The sequence below is a fragment of the Xiphophorus maculatus genome, chromosome 4 (genome assembly GCF_002775205.1).
Source record: "Xiphophorus maculatus strain JP 163 A chromosome 4, X_maculatus-5.0-male, whole genome shotgun sequence".
NCBI classification, from domain to species: Eukaryota; Metazoa; Chordata; class Actinopteri; order Cyprinodontiformes; family Poeciliidae; genus Xiphophorus; species Xiphophorus maculatus.
Genome location: NC_036446.1, coordinates 18,941,908 through 18,963,880, shown reverse-complemented (window position 1 = coordinate 18,963,880; position 21,973 = coordinate 18,941,908). Strand labels below are relative to the sequence as shown.

At 38.4% G+C, this 21,973-nt stretch overlaps 1 protein-coding gene across 4 annotated transcripts in view; it reads left to right on the top strand.

Moving 5' to 3' along the window:
- Positions 1-21,973, top strand: part of sox6 (SRY-box 6) — a 138,854-nt gene that overhangs the window by 75,216 nt on the left and 41,665 nt on the right. For all 4 annotated transcript variants that reach the window (XM_023332188.1, XM_023332190.1, XM_023332189.1 and 1 more), the window contains 2 exons: positions 7,115-7,287; positions 9,216-9,284. In XM_023332188.1, coding sequence (XP_023187956.1) covers positions 7,115-7,287; positions 9,216-9,284 — 242 coding nt within the window. The remainder of the gene's footprint in view (positions 1-7,114; positions 7,288-9,215; positions 9,285-21,973) is intronic.

Sequence of the window (21,973 nt, the reverse complement as noted above, 5' to 3'; positions counted from 1 at the left end):
TATTGTTTGTAAAAAGGAAACATTTTTGCTTTTTCTGTCATAGTTCATAATTCTTGCTAAATTGTTTGTGCAAGAATATTTTTCCTTGTGCTTGTTTCACCAGCCTATAGGTTAACAGTTTGTTACTTCTTTGACATCTGATTAACACATCTCTATAATATTCAAGATGCTGTCCTGGCACTTTCAGTTTACTTTTCTAAGGAAAACCATTCACCTCACAAGGTCAGAGGGTTTCTGCATAGTAAAGAAAACAAAGATCTATGGATAAGTATAGTAATGTCTCTTTAGGTGCTTGAACAACTATGCAGGTGATAATGTAGATTCCACCTGACCACAGTTAATAGATATTCTGGTCACAGTTGCTTGAGATTTCTGCTATTTTTCCTCCTTCGATCGACTGATCAGGATTAGATTCAAACTACAGACATTGTTGATACACTTATTCAACAAAGACAACTGCCTGAAAGACTGCGGCTAAATCTCCTCTGCACAAACCAGGAAAACAAGCCCATTCTGATGAATTTATCAGTTGTGTTGGTCCTGTGAATAAATACTCTTTGAAAAGAACAAGATAACATCTAGTTCCTAATTTACTTGCAAGGATTTGCAGATAGTAAGCCTTTGCCTTGATCACTGTTTGGCAGGCTTTTATGCGAGCAGAACCTTGAAAACTCTGCATTCTCTGTATTTTCAGGGTGCATAGGTCAGATTTCTCATTATAATCTATAAATAAAGGCTGTGAGCAATAAATAGAAAGACTTGGATAGAGAAAACCGTTGTTTTACATATCTTTGACTGTCATCAGTGTTTGCGCTGCCTTGTGTACGTACATGATCTTCAGCCGTGCTAGATTGACTAATTTTTCTTTGTGTTTTAAAGAGCTACATATGGATTTACTTTAACTAGTGAAAAAGCAAATAAAAAGTTTTTGTGTCGGGTTTTTCTTTATTTCTTTCTTCTTCTTTTTCTGAATATGAACATGAGGGTCATTGCATTCCCTCGTGGTGTAATGTGCTTAGGTCAAGCCTGTATCTTGTCTTTGATGAAGTACCTGGTCCAGTGTCACGGATAGACAGTTAAGTGCTGGAGCTATTACATTAGCATAATTATACTGTAGAGCAAAGCTTCCTCTATCATCAAAATATTAGTCTCCATCAGCATTCAGCACGACCAGCAGAAGTGCATGCTTATTAATAACTACTCCAAGTACTAATTGGAAAATTTATTTCAAAACTAGAGATGAACAGGTAGTATGGTGAAGCAGCAAGGGGCCTGTAAATATTCAGATTCATGTCAGTTTAAGTAGTTTCAACAATATTTATGATAAGATCAGTGAGAGACTGCTGATAATCACATGCCTGTAACATACACTCACTGACCATTTGAGGATTTCTTCTGTAATTCATCATGGCATGAATTCAACAATGTGTTGGACAAATCTTCCAGTTCATACTAACTATGAGCAACCCACAGTTGCAACAGATCTTTTTAACTGCAAATTCATGATGTCAATCTCCAAGCTTCTCAAAGGTGATCTATTGAGCTGTGACCTAGTGACTGAGGAGGCCAACAGAGCCCACCATGTTCAGGATAAGTTGATTTTTCTGCATAATCCTGCTGGAAGTAGCTATGAGAACATTGGGTGCACTGCAGCCATAAATTGATAGAAATAGTCAGCAACAATTCTCAGAGTGACATCTATGCAGTGTCAGATTGACAGATGTTTTCCAAACTGCCTAACATCAGAGAACCTGTGAAAATTGTTCCGTTAGTTTCCTGATTTTAAGTAACAGGCGTGGTTCCCAGCATGGTCTTCTGTTGCTGAGGAATACTGCCTTAATGTTCAACATGTTGTTTAATCAGAGATGATATTTTACATATCATGCTCGTAAAGAGTGGAAATTTAAGCTGGTGTTGCCTTTCAATCAGCTTATTCTGCCCATTCCCTTCTGATATTACAGAGTGATTTTCTTTGACACAACTGCAATTAGCTGGATGTTTTCTCTCTTATTGTATCATTTTCTGGAAACCCATAGATATTTGTGCATGAAAATACCAATGGATCAATAGTTTCTGAAATACTCAGACCACCTAGATAATCTAAATCCCCTTTATTTTTCATTATGATACTCAATTTAAACCTCAACTGGCCTCCTTTACTGCATCTAGAGGCTTAAATGCATTGAATTGCTGCTATGTTAACAAGAAACTGAACAGGTGTGCCTGATATAGTGACATGTGAGTGTAGTGTGAGAGTACAGTAGGCAAGCACAGAGAGGAAGTGCTGACGTGCCTGAGAATAACTGCGTCTGCTTGTTAATGAGATTTTATTGGCAAGATTAACAGCCTTTGTGTCATAACAAAGGCAGCAAGCCAGGTGAAACAGCTGTTGCTCATATTGTCTCAGTTGTAGCACACAGAAACATGTTAACATCATGTTACTGGAAACACATATGGCCTCGCAGCAATGCCACACAGGTTAAAAGGGTTGTTAAAACATGTAGTTAGAGTTTCAATGTACTTTTTTTGTAGGAAAATAGAGAGACATTTTGGTATTATCTTTGATGTCATCTACTTTTATTGAAGTTGTATTCATTGATGGAGGTGTAAGGGTAGAAAAAAAAGGAAACAATTTTCTTTGAAAGCTATAGAAGGTGCCAACGGAAGCAACTTGCATTGACTCAACTGACCTCCTTGTGTTTGCCGCAAAAAGCACGAACAAAGGGTCAGGTGACTGCAACATTCACACACATGCATCTAATTCAGAGACCTGCACTTTTTATTGCAGAGCTGTGTGCGTTCACACACATTTTAGCAGACAGTGAAAACAGGGAGCCTCAGCACGCATGGCATTCAAGCTATGTGCAGTGAGGACACAGCTTTGTGCAATTTTTGCATTTGGAAAAGTTCTAATTTATTTAGGATGGGTTCGCAGCATATGGAAGCATGCACAACAGCTAACTGATAGGAAGACAAGTAAATTCCAGTCTTCTGCTGCTAAAAAAACTCAATTCAGATCAGGTCATAATAGCTCAGCTGTCTTGACCAAAGGAAGGGGAGAGAATAGGGTGCCTTGTGATTTTCCCCCTTTTCGCCCTCACCCTCCCTCACTTTTCTTCTTCTTTTTTTGTGCCTGAATCTTTTATCTGTGTTATTCATTCAAGACTCTTCAAAGTAACAAGCCTCCTTCTTTTTCCCGGTACTGGATTTGGAACCCAAATTAGAGACTGCTTGATTAGAGCGGAGAGGAGGGAGCCAAGAGAGAGGAAGATGTGGGTATTGGACAAAACAAATCGCACCCCTACAAAGTGCCTTTTATCCAAAGACCCCAAGGCTCAAATACCCCCATCCCTACCAGAGCAACCGTGGCTCTGCTTGTTTTTCTCTTATCATTTATTTAGTCCCTCGTTGATGTTTTCTGTCCCCCATTTCTGACATCGGGAGAAGGCAGGAATCTCAAAAGGTGAACCGGGCAGCATGACCACTTCCTGCCTTCTGTGAATCAGTCTGGATTTTTTAAAGTAGACCCAATAAAACACAGGGAAAAGTCCTTGTGCCGTTTGGCCACTCACTCCTGGGTTCTGTTTCAGGGTAGGATTATTCTACAAGGCCTCAGTCCTTCTACCAGGCGGATGTCAAAACACGTTAGGTCTGGCCTGGCTGCTGGGGTTTATGTAGCGCCAAAGTATCTCTAAGCTGTCTGTCTGCCATCGGAAGCGCAATGTGAGGAGACATGTTAACAGGCAGACCCCATCCCCACTGCTGTTAAAAGCCATGCAATATGTAGGAAAACTGCCTCTTTTGTCAGCGGCCTGGTCAGACACAGACCACGGCTCTCCTCTTCTGTACCACCCAATAAAAGTTTTATCTGCATTTTAAAGCTAATCCATAATTTAAAGCGGGAAGAAAGAGATTTTAACACAAACCAGTCAACAACGAAAAAAAGAAAACATATGCATTTGATTTTATGTCCAGCTGTGTAAAAATTCTCCAAGGCTTGTCAGGCTTATTCAATATCATCAGAATTTGCAATGAATTTCAAGTAATTTTGAAATCTTGTAAATGTTTCAAAATTGCTAAAGGCAGCATCAGAAAAAATAACAGAATACTTTTGGGGTTAACATGGAAACAGCATAAAGTGGAGAGGATGCTTCAGGCTTCCCACAGCTCAGCTGAAGAACAAAACAATAGACCTTCTGTTAACATTCTTGTGGTGTCTGGGCAAGAAGAGGCACCCCACTCTCAGGGTAGCCCCTCCAATCTTTAGCACAACACCCCTCCAAACAATGAGACAAAATAGCTTTTACTTATATGTTATTCAATGGTTAAATTGTTTCCAATCAATTTACAATCATCAGAAATGTGTAATTAAGCAGCGCGAGAGGACACTTCAAAGTCCAAACAATGTGCTGAAAGCTCAGTCATCTCTGACGTGATAACCCTCAAACTGCTTTATCTGTGTGATGTTTTTCTTTATTTTCTCACATATGTGCCTCTAACTCCTTGTATCTGTAATATCAACGCAAGTTATTTGCGACATCACCTAATGTGTCGTGTTGGCTACCTGTAAAAGGCGGCTCCATTGTGGACACAGCCAAAGGTTAATAAAATTGGCGCTGATTGTATCACTTTTACAGATAAGCCATTCACAACAAGTGTAGTACGGTGAATAAGAAGTCAATTCAGGCTTTGGAAACAGCATACAAGCCCTATGAATGGCTGCTTTTAGGTCCCTTTTTTTCGTTATAAATGGAGAATTGCAGCTCTCTTCTGTTGCAGCAGGCAGCGGAGGCAGAGTGGGGCAAACTGGGTTTCAGACAAGCCTGCCAGTAAATTGCTCTGAATGGGTTCTGGAGGTTGACAGGCCCTATTAAGACAAACGGCTTTCCTCATCGGAGAGATAAAATAAATCAGGTGTTTAGTCAAATTAAAATAGTTCCAGTGGAGAGGGCCCCCGGGAGCTCTCGGAGAAACTCAAGACAGATGTGGTCAGACACGAGAGGAAGACACCCAAGAAAGAATTCAGCTCCTTGCTGGCCCCAGGCCAGGCCTTGTTGGACTGTTATCCGGATTTCGGTGCTGCGCATCCTTGCTGCTCTATGATCGTCTCCATCTCTCTTTGTCGCTGTCAGATTTCCTTTTGGTATTGCTTGTTTCCCAAGATCAGCTTGTCACATAGAAGTGCAGCAGGAAGAGAATGAGTTACTGTCTATCCCCTCACTGGCAATTATGTTGACTGTGTTAGTCAATGGTAGGATTACTTAGCATTGATTAGCCGATGAGAAAGAGAGCGAGAGATAGAGAGAGGGAGAGAGAGAACGAGAGAGCTGCTGCACAGTTACTTTCTCGGTTTCTCACACAGTTGTTATGAAGACTGTAGAGAGATTTGAAGATGAATGATCTTTCATTTACATTTCTTTAAAACCTCCGCACAAAAGTTGGTGACTTGATCAAAATGTTTCTCGAATGATTGTTAGATTCTGCTTGGTTCATCAGATGCAGGATCCAGTCTTCTTGTTTTGACAAGTTTGTGCTATCCAGCCTCTGCCGCCACCTCTAATACCTGTGTGGTTTATAGGCTGGTGCAAACAGTGACTCTTAACACCTTCTCTGTAATAACCCCTGGAAGTCTGACACAAGTGCCACCCCCGTTTTGTCAGCTCCCTGCAGCTCTTTGTCCATGTGCCGGTAACAATTCCTTCTCTTTTTCTTCTGAAAGCTGTGAAAACAAGCCACAGCAAACTCGTCAAGTCCAGGCTGTGTGTGACCTTAACAGTTTCTAGTGAATTCGCTGCAGTTGGTTCCTTCCTGTGTGGATTTCTTTGTATTAAATATTGTGTACACTACAATGACACAATGTGATGATTGGCTTGTACAGCATGGCTACTTTTCTAAATTTAACAGTAAACAACTTAGGACTTCTCCACAGCCTTTCGTCCAAAAGTCTACATGGCCACAGCCAGCTCAAGATTTATTGTAACCCACAATAGAGATTGACTTGATGGCCTAGACAAACACTATTGCTTACCACAGCACAATGAATATCTCCATCAAATTATTCATGTTAACACTGTTGTGCATTATGTAAGTCACTTCAGATTATTTATATTAGAGGACTGGGTATCTCGCCCTTTGAGCCAATACCATCGGCATGAACATGAAAAATTTATATTTTAATTCCAGTGTAATCAGGATAGTAGATTAGGAAATATCTGCCATGCAACAAACAAGCCTTTGAGTAACTCAGTATTATGCAGAAAACTCTATTGATTATGCATAGAAAAACATTTGCACAGATGGATTCTTGTAGCTGCTCATAAACAAAAAAGTAAACAAAGAAGCAGTCAGAAGAATGCTAAAGCTAGTGTCATAGCTAAAATAATACCTATTATATATAATAGCTATGATGAGAACTTAATTTAAAAGAGAAGAAAACATTCCAAATATATTGGTATAGTTACTTTATGCAGTTCTACATTCTTTTTCCTTTCAAAACGTTACTTCTAGATTAGGGTGCCAGATTGATTAAGTTCTAAAATCCGTTACAGTCTTTATTTTTCGTTCGCCCATTGCAGTTCTCTTCCCAAACAGTAGGCGTCTCTGCTGCTAAATTGATACTGTAGCACCTCAGAAATGTCAGCAGAAGAAGAGCCTTACAGGAGTTTATTCACAACATAAATCTCCAATTTAATCAGAGCAACTTGGATTTTCTTGATACATAGATTTATAAATGGATGCATCTCATCTCAGCTGTTCTACTCATGCATTTGAGTAACACGTTTGATTGTCTGTGAATTGGTAATTATTTCTTTGTATATGTTAGTAACATTTGGAATAACATGCTTGTCACCTACACAATTCTCAATTTGTGCAACTGACATTGAAATTAGTTTTTCACGTTTGTTAGCCTGACTTCTGTGATAATGTTGGTGCTGCTGGGGGCCTCCTACTGGTGCGAAGGCCTTAAGCAGCTGCTTAGTTTGTTTATGCTTTTGGTCGACTCTGGTTTAAGCCTCCCCCTTTGAGGTTCTTAATTCATTTCCAGGGATGAATCACAAGTATCTCGCTTTTAACCATTGACCCTCTAAAACCTGCCCTCTCCTGCTTTTCACAGGTACCCCAGAGGGTCTGGCAGAAAAGGAGCACCAGCTCTCCACAATGATAACCCAGTTGATAAGTCTGCGAGAGCAGCTCCTGGCTGCCCACGATGAGCAGAAGAAGCTTGCTGCTTCACAGATGGAGAAACAGAGGCAGCAAATGGAGTTGGCTCGACAGCAGCAGGAGCAGGTAACTGCGTCCTGTCTTCCTTTTTAGCACGTTCAGGGATGTAATCACTCTCTCCTCTCGTCTGCATCTCAGTTAACAACCTGTTTACTGTCAACATTTTATCCTTGTTATTTACAACACACACTGTCATTCCTCCTCCAATATTGTTTATTCTATTACCCTCCGTGCCTCTGTAATAAACCTCATTAAATCCATTTGTAACAAATTGTCACTTAGATCTTTTTTTTCATGCCTGAGGTGTGCCAATAAAATCTTGGGATGCCGAATGATAAGTCGTTTAAGAGATGCTACACTCAATATTTCCTCAGATATTTCAGTCATGCTCGCTCACCCACGTTTGTGCTGTGGCAGGAAAAAAAAACCTTATTATGACTTGTGCTAACAAATGCGTGGCAATGTGTGAATTAAACATTATATTAAACATGGAAGTCCTCCATATCTTATAAATTGTCCTCCTATTATAACAAGCCGGGCATTAGATTTGCAGCACAAATCTGGCCAATGAGCCATATTGTACAAATCAGCAAATTAGCACAGGCCATGAAGTGTGTTAATGTCTGGGAAGAAATAAGGACACTAACTATCCACACGGGCGACACTTTTATTATCACCAGCCAGTCTAATGGCTATGAGTCAATTATCAGCAAGGAGTTCACTCAGAGTTTCCTCAGCACACTCTCAAACTGTCCTGTGGTAAATGAAGAGATTTACCATACACCTTGAAATGATACATTTGGTCATAGTACACTAATAATACATTAACAGTATTGATTTTCTTTTTTAATCAATGATGTTCATCTGCAAACTCCACAAGTACCAAAGCTTTGTGGGACACAGCAGCTCAACAGAGCCACAATATAAGACATTTAATTTTATTTTAAAATGGAGCAATATTAATAAATTTGGGATGTGCCGCGGTAGACTGGGAGAGCCCACTGAGAGCTAAAATGTCATCAAGCCATCAAGATACAACGCAGTAATTAACTGTTGACACTTGTGAGGAAGCCAGCACAAATTAATCTTGACACATTTGCAGACGGCAGATATCTTACAGAGAACACTTTGTAATTATATATAAAATTGAAAATTAAATGACACTTAAAACCCAGTTGTCATGCTCAATGAAGTGAGCGTGTAGATGGAGGTGGGCGCTCAGATGAGAAAGATTGCGGTGAAGCCTCGCTTCGCAGAGGGGCAGCAGGGACCTCTGTCAGTCACACTCCACCTGCACTGGGGATCTCCATCATAACCATGGTTGTCTGTCTTGTAAATCATTCATATCACTCATAGACAAATGCACACTCTGCTTTCCTGCACAGGCCATTTTACATTTATTCAGAAGCAAACCAAATGGTTTGTTACGTTCAAACAAGAGTTACAGAAAAGTATGCTTGTTTTACTGCTCATCATGCTTCCGGTATCTCAGACAGTGTCTTGCAAATATTTACACTCCCTGAGATTTAAAAAAAAATCTTTTGCAATGTCACAACCTCAAATTTCTATGTATTTTGTCATTCTTATTTGAGAGAGAAACCAACATAAAGTTATACAATATTGTTGAAGTGGAAGGTTTTCAAACATTTTTCATGATACAAACAAAAATCTTTCCAATGATATATTACAAATGTAATTGAAAAAATTATTGATTTTCAATTATTGCAAAATTAATGAAAACAATGAATTTTCCTCTTCCAAGTTTCAATAGAGAAAGTTTGCAGTTGAAATGTGACAAAACATGATAAAGTCCAAGGGGTATGAATACTTTTGCAAGGAATTTTAATTTACTGTACAGAAACTGGCCTGAATTACGTTTGACCACATAATGTTATCAAGAGGAATACACAAGTACTCAGTGATAAGTTCCTCTTCTCATTTATCTCAGTTTAAGGGATTATTTAATTTTCTCCGTTGCTTCTGTTTTCAACCAGATTGCACGACAACAACAGCAGCTTCTGCAACAGCAGCACAAAATCAACCTCCTTCAGCAGCAGATCCAGGTCAGTGCATGCATTTCTGTCGGCCCTCTAACACGCAGCAGCTTACACCTCCTACTTTCAGATTACTCCAACATTTCTGCCTCTTCGAAGCAATTAACCCACCAATGTTGCTACAGTGACTCGGATTTAGCAGCACACACACACACACACACACACACACACACACACACACACACACACACACACACACACACACACACACACACACACACACACACACGCACACGAGCACACACACACATGAGTAAAATCAGATATTAAAGGTACCTTATATGCCTTTTTTATTTTTGTATTTCTTACCCCTTTATCTTTAGTATTTGTGTCACACTAACAGTCATCATTCTCATCAAATGTTAATTGCCTGTTGGTAATCAGGAGGGTTTTTAAAATATGGAGGTGAATAATTAACACATCGTAATGAACAAAAAAGAGGGGGGAAAGTAACAACGGCTAATGAGTTCTGCTGATAGAAGAGAGCCTAGAGGTGGAGGACATGAAAGAGGCTGGTAAATGCCTCTGAAATTAGTCAACCCCAGAAGGGCTATGATACATGCTTTCACACAGCACATGGACTGTAGAAGCTTACATTGTCTTTAAGATATGTATATTTCCTCATGGTTTACATAAGTTGATGCACACATTTTAAATATACAAGCTGATTATGTATATTTCATGCTCTTTCTTTCTGATACCACAGGACTACTCATGTTTGTTTGTATGCACTCTAACGGAGTTGCAGTGGAAGACCACCCAGTCAGCCCGTAGCTTGATCTGTTCAAACTGCACAGGATAATCTGTGGTTGGTCACTCGCACTGGTCAAGGCTATGAACTTGGCTACCTTTGTGAAGCTAATGTTATCCTGCTGGGTGTGTTTGGTGTCAGGCACATCCTTCTCCATTCACCGCCTCCCATGCTTGTTCTTTTAAAAGTTAACTCCCCCTATTCTGGCCTATTCGTTAAACATAGCTTGGAAGCAAATTGTTCATGAAGCAGCAACGTCAACATGTCTATTCAAGATTTTTAAAGGATCTTTTTTTTTTGAAGGATTTTTTTGAAGATGTATTTTGCTCAACAGATTCTTTTTAGAAGCATCATACTGCTGCAAAAGTAGTCTGGACAGTAAAGTGCCTCTTTTGAGAGATGCATTGTACTATTAAAGTCTTGAGATTCCAGTAGCCTCAACCTTTTACTTTAATAGTTGACAATCTTTTGGGAAGATGTTTCAGTACTAATTTCCACTGAAAACTAGTGAAGAGCATAACACTAAGGGGTTTGTGTGTTTGCGTGTGTGTGGGGGAGTGACTCTTAAATTAAGTGTCGTATCGACCAGTGAAGGGCTAGACCTACTCATTTCTTTGAGGACACTTTGCTTGTAATCATTGAGCATAAGGGCACCACTTTAAAAAAAACTCACTTTTACAGCCTCTTGATTTTATCACAAAGTTACAGAGAAATGGCACCTGAAAATTCCACTTGATGAATAATTTTTAAAAGGGCTTGGAGATTTGAGAGTGTATGGGAATGCTCTTCTGAATATCCATTTCAAACACTTGAACAGAGATACAAGCAAAGACCTTTCTTGCAGAGCCCAGTTATCCAGCTTTTCCCCTGCCTCGGATCTTACAGGATTAAAACACAAACACACACGCACACACCCCCGCCCACACACACGCAGACACATTTACAATTAAATAAAAGAATCCCGTGCGCCAGCCATCTGCTTGACTATCCACCAGCCTCCCTTGACTCTACTGGGAACATACCACCCAAGTTTCACCTTGTGCAACATTGTTTAACCAATAAGTTATTCAAACCAGAATGTGTGCTTTCTTCCTAAACCAACTCCTCCAGTTATCCACAGTTGTGATGAAGCATCAAGGCAAGTAGATAAGAGAGTCAGAGCTGATCTCTGTGAAGTATTTTCTGTGGTTCTGTTTTCGTTATTGCTGCCTCTTAAAAAGTGCCTCAGCTATTTTAATATATAACAGCTTTGCTTAATTAGTTCTATATACAAGCTTCTTGTCCGCAAAGTGATTCACAGTATTGGGGTATTTGGTTACCCTGCTCTTAGCATTGAGAACACTAAACTTTATTGGTAACCCTGCTACTATCAAAGTCCTTCTGTTTAGCTTTAGAGAGGAAGCCAAGGGAGAGGGCCTTACTTAGGTCATGTATTGATGATGTGAGTGATCACACGCTGCATATTTTAAACAGTCTAAAAAATAAAACCATGGAGATTGCAACCAGAGACTGTTGTTGGCACTATATGTGTGCTTTCCAAGACTTTATAGCATGACGACTGAATCTCTTAGAAGTATTGTAGAGGTTTAGTCTGGGTCCACTTTGGAGCAAGCCAGCATGGAATTCAATTAAGTTTCTTTTCTGAATAGCCTTCTTTTTATCCTTTCTCATCATGCCTAAAAGAGAGGGGAAGAGATTTAGTCTTTGTCCCACAGGATTACAATGTCACTTGTTTTAAGATAGCAGATTGAAGTGTTAGGGGCTTATCAAAAATTAAAGCTCAAGGCTTTGTGTGTTTCCCCGTCAGGACCGTTTTTTTTTTTCTTTCCTTCCTTCAGTCCGGCCCTCGTCGTTGAAATCATCTTGGCACTAATTCAATCCTAGGATTAGATCAGCTGCTTTGGTTGGAAATTTGAAACACCATTCAGGACTTTGTAAGACATGTCACAATTTAACATATATATCAATAGATAACTAGATTGTCCAAGCAGCTACTAATCTTTTTATGCTACTGTATAGGGATTGTGAGGTGAAGAACATTCAATTTATTTTGTCTTCACTCATTACAGCTCATTTTATTCAGAAATCAGGTCATTTTTGCACTTTTAATAAATGCAAAAAATAGTAAACTATGTGTAAGCAACAAAAGATTGGGTATTTCCCTAAACACAACTGTTACAACTGTGGTGCAGAGGCATGCAAATAGCCATATACATTCAGAGAGGTAACTAAACTGTCTGTGCCCAGCAATTGGATGTGCACATTGACACAAACATCAAGAGGATGAATACAAGCTGAAAGGTCAGGGTGAACTTTATCTTCATAAACAGACAAGAGAGGGCAGAGCTCACCGGATGAAACAGAGGGGAACTTTTAATCCAGAACTTCTAATTTAAATGTGAAACATCATTTAACACGGTGACAAAAAAACACAATGTCATGACATTGTTGCTTGTCATTGACTGTGGCATTCATGTGCCAACTCTGAGAAGACAGCCAGATAGGAGATCTAAGGGATAATAATTTCTAAGGATGCCATTGTCATTCAGATTGTGCTTGCTTTCAAAACCTTCTACTATAATGTGTTGGGTCTGGTTCTGTTTATTTCCCTTTGACCTGCTGGCCTCTACCTACCCATGGTCTGGCCTTGAAACTCTAACCCCGCACACATTATCTGTGCCTGTAAATCCTACCTTTAACCTTGTTTCCACAAGGATACATAAACACAGCATGTGTCTTTCTCCCCAGTTTATAAAGGGAAACATAAGATTAAAAGAGAAAAGGACACTATATTGTTGCTCTCAACATGCTTCAATCTGTCTGAGGCTTTCTCACATATGTTTAATGGTGTAGAGAGACAATGGGGGACTAAAGGTTTAAAAATACAAATGAGAAAAATAATTACAAAAGCGTTGTGCAACAATTCATAAAATGGAGAAACTATACTGCTGCTAGAATGTGAGATATAAGAAAACACAACAGAAAGTATACAATCTAACATTTAGCAGCATATTTCTATTAAGTTATTTGTGTAGCTGACTTATGTTAGGATCTTAATTAAAGTTTTGTTGCCGACACATCATTGTTTTTCTGTCTTATGTTTCCAGTGGCACAGGAAGACACAATGCCATTGCAAAAATATTTAGGCTCACCTTTCATCCCTGATCTCTTGATGTGTATTTGAATGTGAAGCCTATTTTTGACACATTTTACACAAAATATTACATCATATTCGTTTCTTATACATGTTCTTTTTTTAAAGAGATTTTGCAGTTTAAATGTGGAATTGCTCATAAGTTTGAACCACACTTTAGGTCCAGGTGATTGTTTTGTCTTTATTTTTATTTCATATAGACTTTAATGCTCAAGGACAAAACATGGGTGTTGCTGTTTATTTTAAACATTTTATTATGGTTAACAATTATAATATCAGAGCAACTACTTCACAAGGAGAGAAAATTTAACTGTACCTGTTGTTTAAACAATATATTTAAACAAAGTGTTTCCCCTTCAGAATGAATGCAATAATTGCTTTTTAGGTTTTCCCCAAAGAAATTACCACATTACTTAAGTTATTGAACACAGGCCCTAATGACTTACAGTAAAATGTATCTTAACAGTAGATTAAGGTCTTTAAATGCCATGGTAACATTTTCATTATTTTGGCAAAATTGAACATTAGGTTTTATCTTTTATGCAGCTATGTTGCATCAGACACACAAAAGCTTTCCTCAGAGCAATAAATAAATAAATAAAAATGGTCAATTTAATAATCACCTTTAAGTACAAAGGACAGAAAAAAACTTTTTGTACAGTCTTATAAAAACGATTTTCTTTTTAATACAATTTTTTTTTGTTTAGTCACAGTTTAATAGAGCACAAAAGAAAAGCTGCACCATTATAGTAAATATTTCACATCATCCAACTGAGTTTAAATAAACATGGATCTGTTGGGTACTAATAGAAGGATAACAGATCTAATTTGTGCTTTTGTTGTCTCCACAACAAAACTGAATTCCTCAGTGTGAGGTCCATAATAATGTACTAACAAAGGGTATAAAAAAAAAGCAAAATGGACATTGTTAAAGAGAATGCATAAGTTGCCCAATTAGTGCAGCAGACTGGGGCTGTTAGTATAATAATAAGAGAATTATAAAGCAGGAAAATGATCATGTGTGCATTCAAAGTGGGAAACTGTGTACTGCTGTGCACACAGTCATAGTCTTGTGTTTGCTGATGAGCTCTGTGTTAGCCTCCTTGTACGATTATGTTGAGGCATTAACAGCCTAGTAAGACAGCCTTGGCTCTCTCCCAGGGAGCCTCAGTCTAGCATGTTCATCCTCCATTTAAGAAGACTGTTAGCTGATGAAGATGTGTACAAGCAAGACAGAAGATAAAAGAAAGCGGTGGCTTGACTCATTAGTATGTGTTATTTGATATATTGACACTTGCCTACAAATAATTCCATTTAGTGAACTCCATTTGTGAGGTGGGAAGCACCAATTTAATTACTTATTAAATGTGATTACTTGTCAGGAAGCAGAAGAAATGCTGATGTTTAAAAAAAAGTCGTGTCCACATCACTAAAGCCATATCACAGCTCAGTTGAAGTTTAATGATGCACAAATAGGTAGTTCAAATGTAAGTAATGGTAGCAACGATTTGCATTTGCTAACATTACAAAGTAGTTAAGACATTATTAAATATAACTAATTTATTTGACATAGTTTGAGTGCTGCCGGCACACTTGCCCCCAACAGCAACCCACCTTTTTAGTTGGTGAAAAGAAAAGGCAATTTCATAATATTTTTAAATTACAGTACAAAAGCTTTTACTTTGTTATTAATGAAGAGAGACACATAAATTACATAACTAAAGTATAATCTCCTGTTGCCGTTTCTGTTCATGTTCAAGCTTTAATATTGGAGACATAGTACAGCTGGTCACTCTTGGAAATTAGAAAAGTTCAAAACCCTGTCAGACCCTTTTTTTCATATGTCCCAGGATTGTTTCTGATCTGTTAATTCATTTTTTCAGACTTAGAAATTTTTTAGCTAAATGATGTGTTGAGTAGTGATGTTGTTGATTTTATATTTAAAATTGGGGACTAAAAACGACTGCATAGTTCCCTAGCAACAAGTCAAATGCTATGAGAGTTTATTGGGTGCCAAGGTTGTAAAAGGTAGGAGATTGCTACTGTTGGGCTCTATGTTGATTAAATCCTCACCATTTATCAATGCCTTTCATACTTGCAGATTAGTCATTAAAGACAAGTAATCATAAAAGGGCTCAAATCTCATGTAATTTTATATTTTGGCCATTATTTTATGGAAATGTAGCTTTCAACCTCATGTGGAAGACAGCTTCACTTTATACCCATTCATGTTGCTGCTAATTAGTGCACAATGTTGTGAAAAGTTTTTGGCCCTTTACGTTTTTTTCTATTTTTGATTTTTGTTACTTAAATTAGAGTTTGCAGCTATATTTTGCTAAAAATGTAGCCAAGAAACTTTGGCATGAATTTAGGTAAGCAGTTAAAACTTAAAAACATGTTGATTCTGCATAAATCTTCTCAGAAAGTAATTTCTGGTTAACACCGACTAGTTCTTTGATTTGGGGGAAACTGCTTTTTTGCTCAAAATTGTTATGGTATTAGGAAAAGTTTTTTTAGTTTTAAGTTTATGGCAATATGCAAGGATGTACTCTATTGCAGATTCTTTGCCATTGAGGTGAGAAAGTTGACAAAAATAGATTATTGTTGCAGCAAACTACAAAATAAAGCTATATATTTGTGTAAGTTGATGTTATATGCAGACACCTCAACAGTTTAAGCAGCGATAATTAAAAAGCTTCACATGAGAGACACCAAATAAACAGCAGTATGCAAAATCACACTTGAGGGTGTTTAAAAATTGTCACCTGAAGGGCTTCTCTAACATCTCAGGGATAAGCTAATTTATCCCTCAAATTTCCAGCTCTCTATCAACTTGGACATCTAACACAAGACGGTAGATTATCTGTCAAATCTTCATAGTGTTAATTAATCCTGATAAGTGAGCAAATACCCTGCCTGAACTTTACAATGCTGCACCTGTTTAGAGCTTCTTAAACCCACACTGGAAAGAGGAAAAGGTGCTACTCTTAGCGCCCATTATGTTGCAACGCTTGCAGGGAAAAATATCAGGAGAGGGAGAACACGTCCTCCACTGTGTTGTTGATTTAGTTTCCTCTCCCCCACTGCATTAACTGTGTTTTCTCAGCTAACGTTCTGCAAACTGTTTTGTCTTTGCACTGGGTCGTCATCCTCGGCAGTGGGCACACTCACAGGGATTGAAGGAGCTGCATTAATAAGCTCAACTGTGTACAGGCAGCAAGAAACAGGAGTGTGTTTTCTCAGGGCAGGGGTGGCAAAGGAAAGCATTCAGCCTATGGCTAATGCAAAAAAAGGAGCTTTTTGTTTTGGGGTGGGGGAGGAAGGAGAACCCAAGCATTCCAAAGCAGAATATAATGAGCTATTTTGTCCTGCTCAGTTTGCAGCAGAAAAAAAAAAAAATGTTTGTTTTCTTTGACTCAGTTCTGCAAATATCATCTTTTTTAGTGTTTCCTTAAATTTCATTGGAAAATCTGAAATATAAAGTGGTCTTGCTTGCGGTGTTTGATCTTGCACAAATTTTGTGGTTTCTCTGAGCCGACATTATAGTGATATCTGAGAGTGTTTGAATGTGTGAGTGAACTTGTGTGTCTAATAAAGTCGCCCCTCCTGACAGGAGTTTTTCTGCTGAACAACAGACGGGGCTCTGTTGTGTTGTGCGGCCTCAGCAGCTGTGAGGCAATAATCGAGACAGAGCCTGAGTTTGTTGCAAAAAGAACCGTCAAAGGGGGAAACCCCACCATCATGTGGACAATCAAATCATGTAAATTAGGGTTGGTGTCATATTTTGGTCTAAATAATAATAATAGCTTTCCCTTCTATGTTAAATACACTGAAGAAATATCTTTTGCTGACATTGGCAATATATTACACATGTAATGCCAAGTCTGCAGAGAGCAGATTATATTCCAAATATTTTGTAAAAATCAAAACAAAATCCAAAGATATTCCAAACCGAAGGTTGACTGTGTGTCATATGCTTGATATGGTTAAATCCCTCTATTTCCCTCTCCCCAAACCAAGTTTAAATCACACTAAAATACCTGTTTATCTGACTGTCCCATGTCTAATGTTCTTTACAACCTGACTGAGGCTACTGGAGAACAGCTCTGAGGGAATTTACTTATTCACACAGCTGTACATGCACAGAGTTAGGTTGTATTTACAGGACAATAACACAGACCGTTGATCCCCATCTTTCTTACTTGACGTCAAGTCAGGAAGAAAATTCTGTTTTAGGTATTCTTTATTTACATTGCGTAATACTAGATCTTGTTGTGTTGTTTTTTCCACAAGGTTATGGAAACTAAGCACTACATCAGCCTTCACAACAAAGCCTACGTTTTACTATTTCATATACAGCAATATTTAATAAATTAAAATGTCAGTGAAAGGTTAATTCATTGCAATAGCTCAGTTCACAAAGTGAAATATCTTCAATAAATTAAATAGAAACAGGCTAATGTTTTAAATCTGTTTTTGATCCTTTTCCTGTAAATTATAATAATTTTTCACACACATTACACAACAGTTAAAAAAAAACTAATAACCAGCCTCATGGGTATACATATTCTAATTTACTGAGTATGTCACTATATTTAATTTCCATCTTGGATGTGTGTCCACTAACACTGCAAGGCCACCAGGCCAGTACACTTTTTGCTTAGACCCACATACAAGGCACAAACACACAAAGGTACATGAAAATAATAAAGTTTAATTTTGCATTTAAACACACATTTTCAGTAGTTTTACCCAGAATTTCAAAAGACATCGGAGATGTCAGCTACAGTGGAGAGATTTGTGGAGTGGAGTGTTTTGGTGTGTCAAAGGGTTGCACAATCCTGTCTTCAAGTTTCTGTGTACATAATGTAGACATATTGAACTGATGGTTGTCCAAAACAGATTGTTGTACGGTTGAAGGAATTTGTAACTAGTGGCAGTTCCCTCTGGATAGCCTTACTTCTTCTGAACATTTGTTGCATTTCATCCCAAACAGCTTTTAGCACTACAAACAGTGAATGTGCCATCTGTCTCCAGCCAAAACAAACTGTGCTTACTTTTAATGTAGGGGTATGTGCTCAACCCCAACAATTTGCAGAAAAAACTGTAGGTAGTCTTTGACTTTTGAACAAAATGCTGCCATAAAGGGTTTTCTTGTATCTTGTTTTTTTTTTCTTCTCTTGATGAAATGTCGGAGACTTCATCAAGACAAGGGCCCTTTGTTGGTGACCTGAGTCTCTCCAGTGCTTTTGCCCTCCCTATTCTAATTTCCAGTGCAGACAAGCAGGAATAATGCCCTTCAGTTGAGTGGGTGGTAATATGAAGACCTTCATTCAGAAGCAGGAGTCTGGAGCATCAAAGTCTGTTTCAGATCTATTGATCTGTATGTCTGATTACCATTAGTTACAGACAAATCCAAACACCATCGCGTATTTGATCAATGTATGTGTCTGCTGTGTGATCCGAGTGTTCAGCGTATGGCAATGAGCGAGCAGTAGCGAAGCAGCAATGCGTGCTGAAAGAACTGCTGATTGTTGGATTGGAGGGAAGAAAATCCTTAGGCAGAGTATTCAGCAGAATTGCTTCCACTGTGGATTTTTCTTTTTTTTTTCCTGTTAAGACTTCTGTTCAGTGTACACTCAGCGGGCTGTACACAGTGGCGAATGTTAAACATATCCCGCTGTTAGTGTCAGTTTTGGTGTGTGAGCTAGAAATGGGGAGAAGCCAGACTTGCCATGGAGCTCAAGATCATTTTTGTTTTAAATTGTTCACAAAAGGTAATTTCTTCTCACCTCCAATTGGTGTACAGCTCTGTGGGGGCACACAGGAGGAAAGGGCGAGGGGTGGGGGTGAGGCATGGGTGTGAACCATCAGCTCTTACACCAACAGCTGGAGTCTACACTCCTTAGGTGAAATCTTTTAACTCCTCCAGCAGAAAACGTGAAAAAGAAATGTAACAAGGGATCTAACAGCCTCTAAAATGTCAAATGATTTTTTAATAAAATTAGATTTCAATGAGATTTCAATACTCCTAAATAGAAGAGAAACCTGTCATCATCTAAACGTGGAAACATTTTTTTCTGAAATCCTTCAAAAGACCTTAACTTTTACAAGTCTCATGGATGCAAATTATACAGATTTTGTTTAAAAGATGCCAAGTGGCATATAATCGGTGTTACAAGAAGACAGCTACTTTAAAACTAACAACTATTCTCCTGACAAGGACAATAACCTTTCTGTCTATAGTAAGTGGCGTTAATAAGAAGGAAAAAATTCTAAAAACTGATTTTACATTGATCGTAGTATCCTACAGTACATAGAGAACTTGGAGCAGATCAGTACATGTGAGTGCAAAATGGTTCAGATGGAAAACCCTCCTGTGTTCTTTGTAGAGGCTGTAACAGACAGTGAGGAGCATGGGTGTTGACAGAGTCCCAAGTGAGCACTGTAATGCGCTGTACATCTCGATTTGCACTGAGCGTTTAGTAGTTGCTGGGATTCATGGTGTAAGGTGCCCCATGCATAAGAAAAAATTAATATATCATCTCACATGTTTCATGAACATTCATTCCTTTAAACATTTCATTTCAAAATATCTTATTAGAAGTGAGACTAAATGTTTTTTTTTTTTTTTTTGCAATACAGCAGAGGAAATAAGTATAGACCATATCAATGTTTTTATCATAAAATGTGATTCCGGAAAAACAAACAAAAAAAAAGAAACAGAAGTCTTGTTATTTGAAAATTGCATCAATGTTTTGAGAGACTTGCTTGTGGTTATCTTAAGTAACATTTACTGAATAGAAGGAATTTGGCTTTAACTGAATTTCACATTTTTGTACTGTTTTCAGAGTTGTCAAGTTTGGGATTTTCAAATTTTGGGGGGAAAATGTTACTATTCAAATAAACAGAAAAGATTGAACGGGAGAAAAAAAGAGATTTGGGGAATTTTTATTTTTCAGCCAATTTATTTCATGTGTCATTAAAATAAATGTACAGTTTGTAAAAATCAAGCGAGGAGATAATGAATTGTACACAAAGCAACAAATAAAGAACAATTTGTGATTTTCTTTCATTTTCTAAAAAACATATCTCCTATTTGATTACTGTGAAGTCTCCCTCTTAAACTAGATGGTTAAGCTGACTCTATTTATCAAAAGGCAGCATCTCCTCGAGAGGGAAACAGATTGCACGCTGGCCTGCTACAGACTTCATCAGGTCATCTGAATTGATGATACATGTAGCAAGGCGGCTGAGTTCCCCCGGAAACCTCTGTTGGAGAGCGTGCTGGCGGAGACGGGGGCCTCAGCCAAGTCTGTCTGACTGATCACTACAGATGCTCCTCTTCAAGTATTCCGAGTCAGATCCTTAGTGCTGGGTCTTGAGGGACAAACAATAGCACCTGTTCCTCATAAGATAGCCCATTCATGTATCTTTAATGAAGCCTGGGGGCAGATGGTGTGAAATGACATTATCCAGTGCTTAGCTGTGCTAAGACAAAGGAAGAGCAGTGCCAGCACAACAATGCTCCTGTTTTTTATGAGGAGAAGGGAGGACGCTGCCCGAGTGCCACCCCACTTCCCCCCTCACATCTGCTCCACTTCACTCTCCAACTCTTCAAGATCATCTTGGCAAAAGAAATGTCCTGGGCACACAGCCCACATGAAGATGAACTTGAGGGTAACTCTTAAAGGCGAGGGAGGGTTGGATTTGTAGAAACCGAGACATAGTGGAGGCCACACACCTATGTACTTCTCCTTCTTCCCCTATCTTCTAAAATATCTTTTTCTTTTACTTTTGCACTCAGGATTATCCTAAAAAAGAGGCTTAATGAAAACGTTGTAATCTGCTCTGACAGCTCTTAATTGACAGCTCAAGTAACCTCCGGTATTTGTTGACACCCTGAAGTTCCTCAAAAATCTGATTTGCTTTTTTCCCTGACATTAGTGGCTGTAAATTAAACTTTAATGCCCAGAGCTCATTACTGCGAATCACAGCCATTCACAGTCAATGCATTTATTTCCCCTCCAGCGCGCATCTCCTCTCTGTCTTCGCCTCGGCGGATGTTGTACATTCGCCTCCATATTTTAAAATAATAACAGTAATAAAAGCTGATATCCCAGAAGAAATTGTCTCACTTAAAGTTTATCATTTAGTGTTGCTGGAGAAAAATCCATTCATGCATCAGACGCTTTGAGCGGAAATCATTCAGTATACAGCAGTTCGTCTTTCTGTAGAGGTTTGTTATGTTTGCTTATGTGGTCACATTTGACCTTTCATGTAATTGTAATCATGACAGTGTATCCTTGGTGCTGTTTTGTGTGCTTTTGAGCACATGTGCATATTTATAGTATTCAAAGTGGTTAAAGTCAATCCATTAAAACCAGACCACTTCATCTATTTAATTTAGTTTGGTCAGGTTAATAAATAAATAAATAAATAAATAAATAAATAAATAAATAAATAAATAAATAAATAAATAAATAAATACGTGCTTTAACTTATTGCCAAAGTTTTTTAAGCCAATTCCTAAAAATGTTATGGATTCCCACGTAACATTTTTAGCTATAAGGATAGAGACAAGGGAGCACTTTTATGGACGTTAGCTAGTGTATGTACAGCTCTGGCTGTTTAAACTGTTCAAACAGAGACAGAGCAGAGCTGTGTTCCCCAGTGTCCACTCCCCCTTCATAATCCCTCCTGCCCTGCCCCGCCTCATGTTGTGACATTAATTATTGTGTTTTTCCATGTGTTCCAAACATGCAAGGCCAAACTCCATCTTTCATTCGTCCA